Source organism: Magnolia sinica, chromosome 2, assembly GCF_029962835.1.
Source record: "Magnolia sinica isolate HGM2019 chromosome 2, MsV1, whole genome shotgun sequence".
Classification (NCBI taxonomy): Eukaryota; Viridiplantae; Streptophyta; class Magnoliopsida; order Magnoliales; family Magnoliaceae; genus Magnolia; species Magnolia sinica.
This window is the reverse complement of record NC_080574.1, coordinates 122,172,688-122,189,404: the sequence shown is the minus strand read 5'-3', so window position 1 is coordinate 122,189,404 and position 16,717 is coordinate 122,172,688. Positions and strand designations below refer to the sequence as shown.

The following is a 16,717-nucleotide window of genomic DNA, read 5'->3' as shown; positions in this document are numbered from 1 at the left end:
AATTAGTGATTATTCGGGTTTTTTTTTTTAATGAAGTCGGGGTGTCCCCGCCTCATTTTAAGGCGAGACTATTCCCTACGGATGCACACAATCACTTGCAAACCACATGCATCGGGTAATCCCGAGGAGGGGAATTGAACTCGCGTATGTGGGGAGCACACCCACGACGCTTGTCGTTCACCCAAACCCCGTGTGGGAAAATTAGTGATTATTCGTTGGAGCTCTAGATTGATGAAATCTTTATGGCAATAGGAGCTTGCATCGAAAATGTAGTCGAGATTGACACCATGACCGCAAATCATGAGGATCTTCATGTCGTCAGAAACCCATCAAATCATAAATGGAAATGCATTTATTTTGGTGAAGATGAGCAAGGAGCAGGAGATGGGAAGGGTCGCAGAGAGAGAAGTAGCAAATCCATCACTAACGTCGAAGTTGGATGAAGGAAGTTCGAAATCCTTGTTAATGTCGGCCCTAGATGTCAAAGGTGAAGGTGTATGTTCTTCAAACTCCAGAGGAACACAGGAAGAAAAAGGAGTGTGTTGTCCCTTGTCCATTGGCAGGCTGAGAGATAGTGAGAGAAGCTTAGAGGAGTTGGCAATGCGGGGTAGTGATGATGAGGACTACTGTGACAGGACGACTTCTTTTATAGATGCAAGTCTTGAGACGGAAGTAGGAGGCAAATGCACCTATAATACGTGTACACATAGTGAGGTCTCTGACGTCTCTCTTGATGAAAATGAAGAAGGGAGGGATATGTGGTTAGGTGATGTAATAGCTAAGATGACCATTACAAATAATGTTCATTTTTAAAAAATCGAATGAGGGTGTCTCGGTACGTGTGTTATGTGAACCACTTGTGGTGCATTTTACAGAGGCAGGAATTACACACATACTTTGCTTCATACAGGTGGGGGACTACTTAAGCCATGGCACATGCTTCTACTATATATATATATATAATGAGTCACTAGTATGCTTGTTTCTTTTCCTTTTCGACATCGGACAGTTGGAGGAAGGCAATTTCAAATAGGATCATCTAAAGGATCATATTGTGGAGATAGCAGGAAGCTGGGCAAAGTCCGGAGAGAAATGGGGTCACAAAAAAACATGTAATAGATAATGGCAAAAGAGCATTGATGATCTGGAAAGGCACAGAGCCGATAGAGCAAAGAATACAGAGTCAAGAGAAAGATGGGGAGGCAGAGACAATTTGTGCGGTAGAGGTTCCGGAAGTGCAAAATGGTGGTACGACAGTGGATTTTCAGCAAACAAAGATCACAGGTGTAAGGGAAATGGTCGAGAAGGCTTATAGAAGTGCGGTCATGGCCAAGTCAGACTCTGGGTAGCATGAGCTATGTAGAGTATCTATGGCACAAGGCATGAAGCGCGAGAAGAGGGTAGCGGGTCAGATACCAAAAATGGTGGAAGTTTCTTTAGGCGACAGACCACAAGATTATGTTGAGCTTTTTGAATTTGTAGAAAATAAAGGTAAACGGCAGTGTGTTAGCTCGAGCAAAGAGATGGATGTTTCCGATTAGCAATGCGCCACGGTAACCTACAGAATGATAAGAGTTCAAGAAAAGGAAAAGGGCCAACAAAGTTATCAAATGAAGATAATTAGTTGAAATGTTCGTGGACTATGGTGTCCGTAAAAGGCGACACAAATTAGGGATATATGTAAACGATATAAGGCACAAATAGTTGCACTACAAGAATCAAAATTACAATCATTTGATCAGAGAACGGTGAATTCTCTGTGGAAAGGTAAATTGAAAGATTGAGTAGCCTTAAATGCAAAAAGGTTGAACAGGTGGTCTTCTAATCATCTGGAATTCGAAGTTATGGACAAAGGAAGATAGTTGGGAGGGACAATTCTCTCTGTCTCTACTTTTAAAAGAGATTGCATTAGATTTTAGACGGGCATTTATAACAGTGTATGGACCAAACAAACCAAGCTTATGAAATTTATCGTGGGTTGATTTGGACTCATGTAGGAACAAATGGCAATTACCATGAGTAGTGGGAGGTGATTTTAATGTTGTAAGTTTTTCCTTTGAAAAATCTAGTGGATGTCGCATTATAAGAAGCATGACGAATTTCTCAAAATGGATAGTTATGAATGACATGGTAGATTTTCCAATGGGTGAAGTAAAATTTACATGGTCCAACAGTCAAGCAAGGGGAATTAAATCGAAGTTGGATAGGTTTTTGTTGTCCACAGAGTGGGTGGAAAAATATCCTCTAGTATTTCAAACATGTTTTGCCAAAACCAATATTCAATCATTGTCTGATCATATTGGAGATGGAGGCGGACCGAGGGTCGCATCCTTTCAAATTTGAACTCGTGTGGATAGAATTGGAGGGTTTTCTGGAAGAGTGGTTTTCTTTGGATACAGTGGGAACTTCAAGGGTATTCATGCGGCTTGGACTCCAATTCTTGGATCAAAGAAGACTCCCTATTAGGTACTTTTGATGTTTCAATGGTCTTCAAAAATTGGCCCTCTAGTTTCAAATGGAATTTTTTCTTCAGTATATGGTCCTTGCTCTGCCACATTGAGACAATTGCTTTGGCAGGACCTTAATGTCATCAGGGACAAATAATCTCTTCGTGGTGTATTGGAGGAGGCTTCAATGTAATCCCTTTTTCTTTTGAAAAATCCAATGGTAGTCACAAGCACGAAGATGTTTTTGGATTTTTTATTTTTTTTTTGTTTTTTTGTTTTTTTTTTTGTTGGCGCGGGGGGTGGGGGGGTGGGAACCTATCCCACCTTGACATAATTCTTGTCTCCCCTTCATGGTTCGACGCGTTTCCTGTTGTTTATCAACACGGCGACCCCGGGCCTAATTTAGACCACTATCACATTCTTCTAGACTCGAGCTCTCTTAGCTCGAAGTTGAAGGTTTCCCTGCTCTAGTTTCCAACTGGTGGTCCTCTTTCTCCATCTCTAATAGCCCAAGTTTCGTTCCGAGTAGTAAACTCTAACTTCTTAAGCAGCTTCAGGGCAAGAATCTCAAGAGAACCTCGAGGGTGCAATTGTAACCCCCTTGCCTCGTTCATCTTTTGGATATCTAGGAAGAATCCACCACCCTTTCAGAGGAGCTAGCTCAAAGAGCTTCCCTTGAAGAAGTTGGCGCCACAGCAGTGAGATAGCAGGAGATAAAACGAAGGTAGAGATCAAGGTCCTTTTGGCTGAAAGTTGTGGACAAGAACACCAACTACCATGTGATTGATAGCACCAAATTCAAATCTAACAAGATAAGCTCTGTTTCAGTTAATGGCTCTACGATAGAAAACCCTCAGCAAGTACCAAATCATAGTCTCCTATTCTTCTCAACTTTTTGTTGAATCTTGGATTAGACCCTCTTTGGATAATCTGGAATTTCCCCCTATCTCTGCCAAAGACACTCTGTCACTCAAAGTCACTCTCTCGAGTTGAAATCATATTGACTGTCTCTTCTCATGGCAAAGATAAGGGCCTTGGCCCTGATGGTTACCCATTGGCCTCTTTCGAAATTTTTTGGGACATTTTAAAATATGATTAAATCAACTTCCTAACGGATTTTCACCAATCTAGTTCTTTATCAAGAGTGATGGGTGTTCTTTTATCGCTTTACTTCCTAAGGTTGAAGGAGTTGAAGATTTTAAAGATTTTCACACTATTAGTCTGTTGGGAGGTCCTTATAACATTCTTGCAAAAATTATTTCATCTAGAATTCGCCCTTGTGTTATCTACAATAACAGAAGCGCAAGGAGCCTTCCTAGCTAATAGGCAGATCTTAGATTGCGCTCTATTAGCTAGCTCATGAATGCATATACTCTCGTCACAGAGAAGGAACAAGAGGTTTGGTTTGTAAACTTGATAATGAAAAGGCATTTGATCATGTCAGTTGGGTTATTTAGATCATATGTTTGGCAGATACAGTTTCAGTAAAAAATGGCGAGTCTAGATGCATTCGTGCCCCTCCACGTCTTTTTTAGTTCCTATCAATTGCTCTCCCAAAAGGTTCTTTGGCTCTTCAAGAGGGCTAAGACAAGGTGATCCCTCTCCCCTTTTCTTTTCGTTATTGCATCAGATGCCTTCAGTTGAAGGCTTAAAAGGGAGGAATCCGTAGGGTTTTTCAAAGGATTTCAAGTCTCCTCTAATTGCCCATCCATTACGCACATTTAATTTGTCGATGACACTTCTATTTTGTGAAGTTTCGAACTCTGCAATGTATAACTTGTAAGGAAAGTTGTCAGATGTTTTGAAGCTATTTCGGGGCTTAAGATTAATCTTTTTAAAAGTGAATTGTGGGGCATTAATATTCTTGTCTCCTCCCCTTCTAGTTTAGCTGAGAGCATTGGTAACAAAGCGGGCTCATTTCCTTCAACTTATTTGGGGCTTCCCCTATGCGCAGGCAAACTAGCAATCCACTTTTGGGATGTCGTTAATGAAAGAATGGAGTAAAAACTCTCCCTCCTCTCTATATAGAGCCTCATCAAGGTGGAAGGCAATATCCTCCACCAAATATCTCTTCCAGGAAGGCCTACCTTCAATTTTGGAAATGGAACTAGGATAAGAATCTAGGACCATTGGATTTCCAATAGTTCTCTCGCTAATTGTTTCTCTGCAGATGGTTTAAGTGCTTATTGCTTCCCCGTAGAAGAGCTCTCTCAAATAATGAAGCGAACGAGCTATTAGAGTTGATGACACTACTCCAAGAAATTTGCCTTATCCCTAGGATGGTCGACCCCCCCACCTAAACACTCAACTCTTCTGGTCTATTTTACTCCAAGTCATTCTGATTGCTTATCAAGAACCGCAACTCCTCGTCACTTCCCTTCATACCTTTGGTCCTATGGAGCCCTGCTGCTGTTTGGATTCTTGAATGAGGGAAGAGCCTCACGGTGGACAATTTACAACGTCGGGGAATGCTCTTGCCTAATGTTAGCTAACTTTGTTAGGAAGACACAGAATCCATTCCTCACCTTTTCATGCATTGCCTATTTGTTGTCAAGGTTTGGTCTGAGATCAACCTAAAATTCCAAACCCCTCTGGCATGGTGGTGCCATCAACAAAGACTTCAAGGTTGTTTAACGTCAAGCTCTCATGGCCACCCTTTGGAATATCTGGCTAGAAAGAAACCTTTGATGCTTCAGAAACACTTCTCTTCTATGACCAAGGTTTCCACTCAAATTTTTGGGGACATAAGGACTGGTCCTCTAATCTCAACCTAACTAATAGTTGTGGTTCTTCTGCTCTCCTGGATTAATCTCGCGGTCTGGACTCACCTCGGCTTGACCTTTAGGCGCTACTGGTTCATATCAAGTGGTTTTGGTTCCTACTTCCAGTATGGTTATAGCCTCTTCATCTCGGGCTGCTCTTGTATCACTTATATTCTCTCTTTTTTTGTTTTCTTTGGGTCTCGGCCCCCTGGACTCTCATTTAGTTTTGAGTTGTATAGTTTATTTAAGGTTTTTTGGCTTGTTTGTGCATAGTTTATTTTTCAGATTTTTGGGTTGTTTGTGTTATTTCTGTTTTGGGGCGTTGTTGCTCCCCTTCTTAATTATATGGGCTTTTTCTCTAAGTAGAACCAATGTTCGTTGGGGCCTCAAAATAGACACCCTTTTTAAATACTTATTTTTCTAGACTTCCGACACCTTTTTGAATTCCGCTAGATAAAAATGCCCCTTGACCTTGTTTCCATACTGATGCGCAGGACACATGATTTAATGCTACCATTCAACATGGAGATTATAAAAGATTCCATAAAGTAATTCAATTAACAAAAGATACTAACCAAGTAATTAAGAGTAAACAATAGGAAATAAAATCTTATTTAACCTAAATCACATGCCCGCATGCTAAGAAATCACATAAATCAATTAAAACTAGACCCGATGGAAGGATAGAACTTCTAATTTAGCATAAGCGCATTCCATACTCAAGGGACAGATTTGTAGATTTTATGATTAGGGTAAGGAAGGGAAAAATGTGAAATTTGGAAAATTAGAGTTCATGGAAATTGAAATGGGAGATTTTGGAATTAGGGTTTTAAAAATTAGGGAAAATAGGAAATTGGGGATATAGGGTTTAGAGTAGGGTTATGAATGGAAAATCAAGGGGTTTTGATGGGGGAAGCAAGGGGAAATCAAAGGATTAAGTAGGTGTCCATACGGTCAGCCTCGGGGCTCGCACGTGTGGGTCGTTAGCTAGGGTTTTTGAGTCCTCAAAAGTTGATTTCGGTTAAAGTTGAAGTTAGATGATGAAAAAAAAAATGATTTGGATGGTATTCAATAGAAAGGGAATAAAAGATGTAAAGTTTTTGGAAAAATACCTATTTTAGATAGAAAGGAAAAGAAAAGGAAGATGATAGATGGAAGCCTCGCAACTCCATTGAATGGGGAACGGAATCAAACCACACCCAAGCTTCAAATCACATGGAGTATTCTTCAAATCACATGAAGAAAAGAAAACACAAAGCTTTCCTTTTTTTCAAAATAATGACAGTAGGGCTTCACACACCCATCTTTCTCTTTTATAGTCTAAGAAAAGACCTTTTGCAAAAAGACACTCTCAGATAAGATTCTCAACATAAAGACACTTAATAAATTAAAAGTTATTCCTAACTCCCTAATCTCAAAATAAATATGTGGTATGTAAAAAATAACGAAGTATGTAAACAATTTAAACAACTATTTCGTGGCCCACAGGGGTCCACAATCAAGATGTCCGATGATGATCCAACGTCCCAATCATCGTGTCTACCCAATCCAACAGTTTGATGTGTCCATCAAGCTCCTATATACAGCCCATGCGCATCTTCCCAATGTGGGTTCGTCAAACATGCATGAACATGCACGTGGAGTCTTAAACGTGGCTAGGAATGTAAATTGGGCCAAGCAGGCCCCATCAATGTTTTAAACATTGACGATATCGGCCGATATATCCCACGATATATCTTGTATCCCACCCGTGCGATACGAAACGCACAAGTAGTGTCGATGTATCCCACATGTTTCATCCAATGAGCATTTTCAATTTCCGGTCCATTTTTTTCGTTGAAATTACGTTAAATCAGTGTCAAATGGTTACAAATCCATTGGTTCTTCATGTTTTGCATGAAAAAGCATAGAGTTAGAGCTTTGATTTCGATATCCAATGGTTCTTTATGTTCTCCATGTTTGTTTTTCGAAATTTTCCTTCAATTAGCTATCAATTGAGACTAATTTCGAAGAATTTACGAGCATTTGATGAAATGATCATCGCATGCACTCTAATTTCGAAATTTGAGTATGGGTGGTCCGATTTGGGAAATTTTGGGGAAATTTCGAAATTTCCTCAATTCTCCCAAATTGCTTGCAATGTTACACTCTAAATATGAAATCAACCATGTATGAGGGCTGATCTACTTATTTGTTAAGTCCTTGTCAATTTTCGAAAGATAAAAATAATTTTTAATTAAAAATTTTATATATATATATATATATATATATATATATATATATATATATAAAATTTCCCTTCAACCTGCTATCAATTGAGACTAATTTCAAAGTATTTAGGAGTATTTGATGAAATGATAATTACATACATTCTAAATTTTATGCATTGAATTTGAATATAGTTGCATTAATTCAGTTAGACAACACATAACTTAGGACCCTATATAAAGGAAACCTATCATGTGCACTTCTTTTTTTAAATGTTATGATTTAAAAGTGTGTATTAAGGTCTTTTTTAACAATTTATGAAGTTTCATAGAAAAATTCAACCATTTTCCCAATTTTCCTCATGTTTTCCAAAAAGTGCGATAAATTACCCGATACAAAGGATATCTCCCGTGCGATAACTAATACATATCTATATCCCAAGGATGTGATACGTAATGTGATACCGATATTTCGAACATTGAGCCCCATGTAATGGTCGCCAAGCCATAAGGAGACTGGCTCAGCCCTCATCTGGTATGGTACTCGTATGTCCTCATCACATTCTTTTTTTCATAACTACTTTACCGTAAACTCTTCTTTTACCACTACACTCCGACGATCTTTCGTGCTTTCCGACTACTCTCCAGCAATCTTTTATGCTTTCCGACTACTATCTCCGGTAGAAACTCCCTTCTTCTTTTTACTAGTTATGCTGAATGGGCTTGTTTGGGATGAAAATGAGATGAAAAAATAGTACAAAAATTTCACCTTGAGAAGATGGGTTCTTCTTCTATCTTCAAAAGAATTTGCATGAATGGATCTTTTGCCAATAAATAGATGCAATGAAAGAAGAAGAGAAAAAACTTCACTATGAGGATATGCTTTCTTCTTCTACAAAAAATCAGTTTAGATAGGTTTTCTTGAGAAGAAACTAATCGAGAGAGAGGGGAGAGAAAAAATTCCACTTTTAGAAAATGGGTTCTTCTTCTTTCTTCAAAAGATTAAAGCTTAGATGGTCTTTTGCCAAGAGTTGGACTTTAGGCACACTATTGAAAGGTCAAATGATGTCTAAAAAAGATGATTCTAGTCTTATTTGAAAGGTAATGAGCCCAAGATCACCCTGATCTGACTAGTAACGATGGAGTTATGACTATTTTTTAAACAACAGCGTTCCCTGTATTTTTATATCATCGATTATTGTTGTAACAAAGCAGCGATCACTTGTTACACACGAGCAAGGTATTCAAAATTGGTTATGTAACGACGGCCCTGTAACGGTCCTGTACCAGTTTTTTCAAAAAATAGAAAAGGGTGGTAATGGCCGATACGTGAGCTATAATGACCTATATCATAACAGTAACGGTGGTGGCCGTTGTGGCCACCTTTACCGTTTTGGAACACCTTGCACACGAGCGCACACGAGCGATTGTTGTTTAACAAAAGAGTGATTTTCGTTGTTACGCAGGAGAAACCACTGTTGTAACAAAGAAGTGATAGTTGTTGTAACACCGAAGCGCACAGGAGCGATCATTGTTGTTACACTGGGGCGATTGTTGTTACAACAAAGGAGCGATCGTTGTTGTTCTAGTAGTGCACGATCTCACAAAAATGCTTATAACTCCCTCATTACAGGTTGGATCGAGGCGATCCAAGGCTCATTGGAAAGATAATTCGACAACCTTTCTAATAAGATTGGAATTATCTCATTTAGACACTGTTTGACCTTTCAAAAGTAGGCCCAAAGTCCATCTTGTGTTCGCTTCCATTTCTAAAAGTGGAGTTTTTTATGCCTCTTTTCTTTCCTTCTATTCATTTCTTAGCAAAAGACTCATCTGAGCAAAATCTCTAGAAGAAAGAAGAACCCATCTTCTAAAAGTGAACTTTTTACCAAAAAAAAAAATCATCTCATTTCCTCTCGTCTTCTCAAACAAGCTCATAACCCATATTCTTGAGGTGGGAGTTTCTGCTAAAGAAAGTAGTCGAAAAGCATGAAAGATCATTGGAGAGTAGTCGTAAAGCACGAAAGATCACCGAAGTGCAATAGTAAAAGAAGAGGTAGTCGAAGAGTAGTGATAAACAAAGAAGGTATCGAGAAGAAGATCAAGGGGCACTTTCGCCCTAGGAAAAATAAAGTGCATGTTTAGAACTAAAAAAGTAAGTTTTTAAAAAGGGATGCTATTTTGGGTCTCCCAGCAAACCTCAGGTCTACTTATGGAAAAAGCCCTTTTTATTTGTAACATTCTTCGAGGGGTGGGGGGAAGCATTTTTCGGGTATAAAGATCAAGTGCTTGAATTGGAATAGGCAATGAAAGGGAAAACCTCCATAGGCATTGGAATCTTTATATTGATGACTTCGCAATGCCTAGGATGACCCCTCATCATCCCTTCCAAGTAGTCCCTACAGTATTTTGCTCTTCCCTCTCTTGAGTGGTTCTAATCAATTTTTGCTCCCATTCAAAAAAAAAAAAAGAAAAAAATCCACTCGTATATGCATGCACATAACAACACCTGTATCTAGTCTCATTGGCTTTTGATCTATGTTCCGCTACAGGCATGTTATATAAAACCACCTTTTCATTACATTGGATTTTGGTACACATGACCAACATATTTTCCTATAGTAAATATTTTTGCTACGAAGAAGGGTTGTGATTTTATTTTTTTTATTTTTTTATATAAAAAGGCTCAATATTTTTGTTCTCTTGCAATGGTTAAACGATCCAAATTAGGCCTAATAGAGACCAAACAAGAATGTAGTAGAGGCCATTCTTGTCAGCACCTCCCCTGATTGCTTGAAGATGCCCACGCATGAAGGGAATCTATGAGAGAAGGTTCTTGAACTGGTTTCCGACTAAACAGAGAGTGAAGCCCCATGATGAATTAAATCGCTCAGTCGTTACGTATCGCAAGCTTACGCCAATAGGGGCGTCAAAACCATCAGTTCGTTGAAGTTCATAGGTTGTAGGTTCTCTTACTAGAGTGGCTGGCAAACCCCGCTTCATGTCAACATATTTTATTGTCTAGGAGGGATCACACAACACTTGTATTTTAGGACAGTAGCTACGGGTTTTGCAATGATTCCACCATCCAATTTGAATATAATTGATTGAGTGGTAAATATCCTAACTTGTGTTATTTTAGGATGTGACCAGCAAAGTGTTCAAAGTGGCTCAGATACAGCTAATTAAATTCAAAGTTACACAAAATATCACACATGTCAAGAACAAGGACATCAGTTTATAAAGCCAAGTATATTGACAAAGAACGACATATTCAAGCAACATCCTAAATTGAAGCGATCAATAGCTTAAGATACAGTCTACGCAGTTTAAAGACCAACTTAGAAAAGGAAGATCCTTACCAGAAGAAGATTGATGCCAATGGTCTGCAAATTTCTCTTTTCAGCACCTTTCTCAGATAAAAAACCTAACAGAATACATTGCACATGCTCTGCACTAAATATGGTATATGTGCACTTCGCTGAGAGTATTCTCAAAAATTCATAATGCGGATGCTTATTCCCTATTCTTTTGAGAAACGTATCCTGATCAAATATATGGAATCATTATAAGAAATTAATAAAATAGTAGCAAAAACCAGAAGAGGAAAAAAAAAAAATCTTGAGTGTGACAAGTACTTTATGTAGCTAAACCTCAAACAAACAAACAAAAAAGAATTCCGCATGACATCACTAATTTGGCAGTCACGAGCCATTATACACATGCATGCATCATTGAAAAATCCTCTGGGGAACTTTACGTTGAGAAATATAATCAATACAATTATTACCTATTTAAAGGATACAATAGCCCCACAATGTTGAAGAAATGAGCACACAGTCGCATAAGACTATTAACATGATCAAGAATGGATGCATAGTGCAACAGATTAAAAAAATTTGAAGAATAAAAAAAAAAAACCGTAAGAAAATTACCCAATGCATAGGAATTAAGCTCGCAAAATACAACAAAACAAATGCTTCATTAGTATCTTATATATCCTGCAAATGGAAAATTAACCAGCAATGACACTGAAAGCAGCAAAAGCTTTGCAATTATAAACTACAAAACAAATGCTTCATTAGAATATTATCTATACTGCAAATGGAAAATTAACCAACAATGACATTGAAAGCAGCCAAAGCTTTGCAATTATAACATAAGAAAGCTTCTTTACCTCCAAGGAACCTAGGAAAAGTAGTCCAAAAGTTTTTCACTAGATTGCTTGCCTCATAGTTGCATGCCTTCAATTTCTTTCATGCTTCACAATCCAAAGATGAATATGGAAAACAAGGAAAGGCCTGATTGAACAGTTTGTCAAAGATTTCACTTGAACCAATCTAGGAATTGGGTGGTATGGTCTTTAGCTTCATTTCCATATCCTTCCAAGATTAACTCTATTGAAGTTCATCTTAACCAATCAACATGATAATTGTGGTTTGCAACAATAATTTCTTTACTAACAATTCCTATTTATCTTCTATGGATAGATTTTACTTGGGGGTCGTTTGGCATCTCTACAAATAAGAGCTTATTGGCTTATTTCTAAAAAATATAAGAGCTTATTGGCTTATTTGTTTAGAAAGTAGCAAATAAGCTCCAATTTTAAAAGTTGAAGAGGGGCTACTTTTCAAAACAGAGCTTATTTTGGCTTAAGTAGTTAGTCATTTTGGACTAATTTTTGGACAAGTTTGTCCTTACACTTTCCAAGCGATTCTCATCTTACCATCTTCTCTCCTCTTTACAATTTCTTCAAGGTGAGCCCACATGATGAACGACCCATATTGAAGGTGGGCCCCACATGGTGAATAGTCTACATCAAAGGTGGGCCCACATAATACATGGTCACATCAAAGGTGAGCCCAACATGATGGACGATCCACATCAAACAGGCCATACCTAATGGATGGTCCACATCAAAGGTGGGGGGACCCACATGATGGATGGTGGACATTGAATGTGGGACCACATGATGGAAGGTTGACATTAAAGGTGGGCCCACATGATGAATGACCCATATTGAAGGTTGGGCCCCACATGAAGGATAGTCCACAGCAAAGGTGGAACCTACATGATGGATGGTGGACATCAAAGGTGGGTCCCACATGATGGACTATCCTCATCAAGTGAGCCCCACATGATAGATGGTCCACAAAAAAGGTGGGACCCACATGATGGATGGTGGACATCAAAGGTAGGCCCCTCATGATGAACCCACGTAATGAACGGATCGTATCGAAGGTGGGCCCCCCACATGATAGATGACCTGTATCAAAGTGTGGCCCAGCATGATGGAACATGCACATCAAGTGGGTCCCATTTGATGGCTAGTTCACATCAAAGGTGGGCCCACATGATGGTCAGTTAACATCAAAGGTGAGCCCACATGATGAACAACCCATATTGAAGGTAAGGCCCCACACAATGAATGGTCCACATCAAGGTGGGCCCACATAATGGACGGAGTGGGCTTCACATGATGAATGGCCCACATCAAAGTGTGGCCCCTCACAATGGACGGTCACATCAAGTGGGCCCCACCTAATGGATGGTCCACATCCAAGGTCTCGCATGATGGATGACCCATATCCAAAGTGGGCCACATGATGGATGATCCACATAGAAGGTGTGCCCCACACAAAATAGTAGATATCAAAAGTGAGCCCTCCATAATGGACAATCCACTTCCAAGGTAGGGCCCACACTATGGACACATCAAATGTGGACTCCACATGATGGGTGATGGGTAGCGGACATTGAGGGGCCGCGCATAAAGGACAATTAGCATTGATGGCGGGCCCCACATGGTGGATGTCTTACATCAAGGTGGGCCCCTAATGATGAATGGTCCACATCCAAGACAAGCCTTGTATGATGGATGGCCTACTTTGAAAGTTTGGCTCACACAATGGATGGTCCACATCAAAGGTGGGCTCCATATGATGGTTGATCCGCATCTAATTATGACATAATGGATGGCCCAAATGTCTTAAAATATGAAGATTGTAGTTATCCATTCTTTTGTCATTCGGGGCATGGTTTATTATAAGAGCAATCCAAATGGTATGAAGGTAATCTTTAAAAATAACGTTAACTACCCCTAAAAAAATTCTTATTTGAAGGTTTTACCAAATGTGCTTATTTCAAATAAGAGCTTTTTTTGAACTCGAAGATTTGATTTTTCCAAACGAGCTTATTTAAAACAGGAGATAGAACAAAAAGAGCTTATTGGAGTAGCTCTTATTGAAAAAGCTCTCATTGAATTAGAGTTGAGATGCCAAACAAGCCTTTCAACTTGCCTATGTCATTATGAAATGTTACTACCCGCCGACCCAATATGTTGATAAAAACGAATACACATTAAGAGAAAATGATACCAGCACAAAAAAAGTTGTTTATGGAAAAGGAACACCAAAAGAAAAAGAAGATGCTACAAGCAACATCATTTTCTTCAGCACAAATGGTTGGGACGAAATCCACTGATTAGAGGTGACTAAGAGAATGTTATTATGAATCAAGGTCAAAAGACTCTAGTCAACTGCTCATTAGCCAAGTTGTAGGGCACCCCCTTCGTAAAGGGGAAATCTACTTGGACTAACACATCATCAACAAAAGAAAATTGGAATAAAAAAGGTAAACCACTCTCTATCCTCTAATAGAAGGCAACTCAAGGAAATTTGTTGGGTGTGACTTGGAGTCCTACACTTTGGATTCTGAATCCAATGCTAGATTTAATGGTAACTCCACCTTACATATGGTGCCCAACCATAAACCTCCCAACTCCTCTGTTTTAGGACTTTGGCGTGGGCTTGTACTTTTGGATAATCAAGGATCAAACGTTTCTTCTCCTTATATCATGCGATGTAACAAAGAAAGTCCTTTGTTGTGAGCCCTATAACAATCTGTATTGCATCATGCTACTTCAACAAGTTACATTATTTAATTCATAGTTTATCTATTTCTTACATCACTTCTATCAAATAAAAATGATAGTTAATAAAATCAGTAACTATTTGAAGCGAAGATGTTTCTCCAACCCCTTTGAATCGTCACGGGATCCCCACCCTAGTAAGGCTTATCTGCAGTCGAACAAGAGTGGCATTCAGGGAGAATCCCTTCGCGAAAGGAAAAGAGCTTTAAGAAGAGAAGCCCAGAGGTCTCTAACAAAGGTACATGTGGCCCACCCAATCTATGTTCAGTGCCTAGAATCCCAAGGGGTTCTCTGCCAACTGAGAATATTTCTAAAGGTAAGGAGAAGGCTCTATGCTTCAAAGTCCGATGCCAGGGAAAACACGCAGGCATCATGGGAAGGGCCCCAGTCACCCCTCTGGCTGAGGATGGGTGGACCATTGTTTCTTGCCAGAAGCTTGCTCGTATATCATCTACCTGTATTCCATCTACCTATTTTCCCGCGCTCTTCATCTCCAACTTCTCGAAGTGGGATCAATACTTGGTTCTCCAAGGTTTTCAGTAAGCCAATTTTAGTGAAAGAGATAGTTATCCCCAAACAAAGAGGCTCTCGATCAGGCCGACAATTTTCCTTTGTTCAAATTCCTCTTCTAAGGCTACTAAGAAGGCCATTTATTCTCTCCACCAAGCGGGCTTCAACAGGAAAAAAACTTTCAGTTCAAATGGCTTGATTTGATCCATCCTCCCGCTCTCCTCCCAAGAGTTAGAATGCGAGCTCTTCCTCCTCTATCTGAATCCTCCAAAAGCAAGTAGGTCCACCCCCCTCCACGACTGAGGGGATGAGGTTGCAAGGCCATTCTTTCAAAGAGGTTGTGGCCGGGGGTAAGCCAAGACCTCGGTCTCTCCTCCCTCCCCTCCAGCCCTTGCCTCCTATAAGACCAAACATGCTTTATGGAATAGAAAATTGGAGGCAGTTAAGGAACAACATGTTCACAGGATAAGTGCAGTTGAAATGTGAATGTTAAGATGGATGAGCAGCAAGACAATGATAGAAAATTAGAGATGAATGTACTCAAGGGAATTTAGGAGTAGCACCAATAGGTAACAAGATGAGGGAAAGTAGACTTAGATGGTTTGGTCATGTGCAACGGAGACCAAAAACTATGCTAGTTAGCAGTGAGTTGGTACAAGTTGAAGGCTCTAAAAGACAAGGGGAGGCCCAAAAGAATGTGAGTGGAGGTAGTAAGAAAAGACTTGATGACATGTGGTCTAACTGACATTGTGGCCCTAAATAGAGTGGAATGGTAAAAATAATTCATGTAACCAACCCTAATTAGTTGGGATAAGGCGTAGATGATGATATCAATCTCTAGAAACTTCCAATATTCTTTAGGCGTAAAAATAGCAAAGGCCGGATTTCTGAAATCTCTTCTTATTTAGGTCTACAAAAAGGTACCTCTAGAATCCTACAATGGGGCTGTCCTCTTCTTGGTGCTAACACCTAGAAGACCATTCGTGCAATACGATGTTCATGGTAGAGCAATTCTTACCTCTTGTTTCCTGGTGTTTTTGGCTTCAAATCAGATTCAGATCCAATTGAAGGAATTCATAGTCATAGTTCATCAACATCACCATCATTTTTTTAAAAGGATTATGAATAAACTTTATTGAAAACAGCTTGGCCGGAGCCAAAACAAAAAATACAGCTACTGGAAAACATTGCAATTCCAACATAGAGCATACTACATTTAAATCTAACATAAGCCCAGTAGCCCAATCAACTACATCCCTTTTCACCCTTTTCACAATTTGCTCCAAGGAAGTGCGCTTGTTATCAAAGCACCGCATATAACGCTCCTTCCACGGGTGTCAAAGACTGGCCATAAGCAGCAACCGTCAAACAGATAATCTATCTTTCGCGAGACAAACATTGTACCAGGCCCACAACATCTGTGCGACAGTGATGCAGGACAATTAACCACTTGCTCTAAAAGCTCGAACTGTTAAAGTATGGCGAATTAATCATTTTTATCTCATAGCCCAAGCCCCACATCTCATGAGTTAGGACCTCGGCCGAGCCCCCCTCGTGAGCCCGAAATCATATGGACCGCCCACCATGAGTGTCCCTGCATCCCACAGGCTACCCCACTCGAGTCCGGTGTGAAATGCGCATTAATCACCCCCAGTGAATAGTCTCAAACACGAAACCTCCCCCGTGGGCCCCAAATCACATAGGTCACCCACCCCGAGTGTGTCCCCGCATCCCACGGGCTACCCACTTAAGCCCGGTGTGAAAATGCCCCTGCATTAATCATCCCTGGTGAGGAGTCTCGAACACGAGACCTCCCGCTCTTATACCAATTTGATGCGGGACAATTAACCACTTGCTCTA

The 16,717-nt window shown here is 39.8% G+C and overlaps 1 protein-coding gene across 1 annotated transcript in view; it reads right to left on the bottom strand.

Moving 5' to 3' along the window:
- The window catches only part of LOC131237513 (sister chromatid cohesion protein PDS5 homolog B), a 126,321-nt gene that overhangs the window by 60,121 nt on the left and 49,483 nt on the right, over window positions 1–16,717 (bottom strand). Inside the window, exon 12 of the mRNA XM_058235333.1 lies at window positions 10,779–10,961. Within this exon, the coding sequence (XP_058091316.1) occupies window positions 10,779–10,961 (183 nt within the window). The remainder of the gene's footprint in view (window positions 1–10,778; window positions 10,962–16,717) is intronic.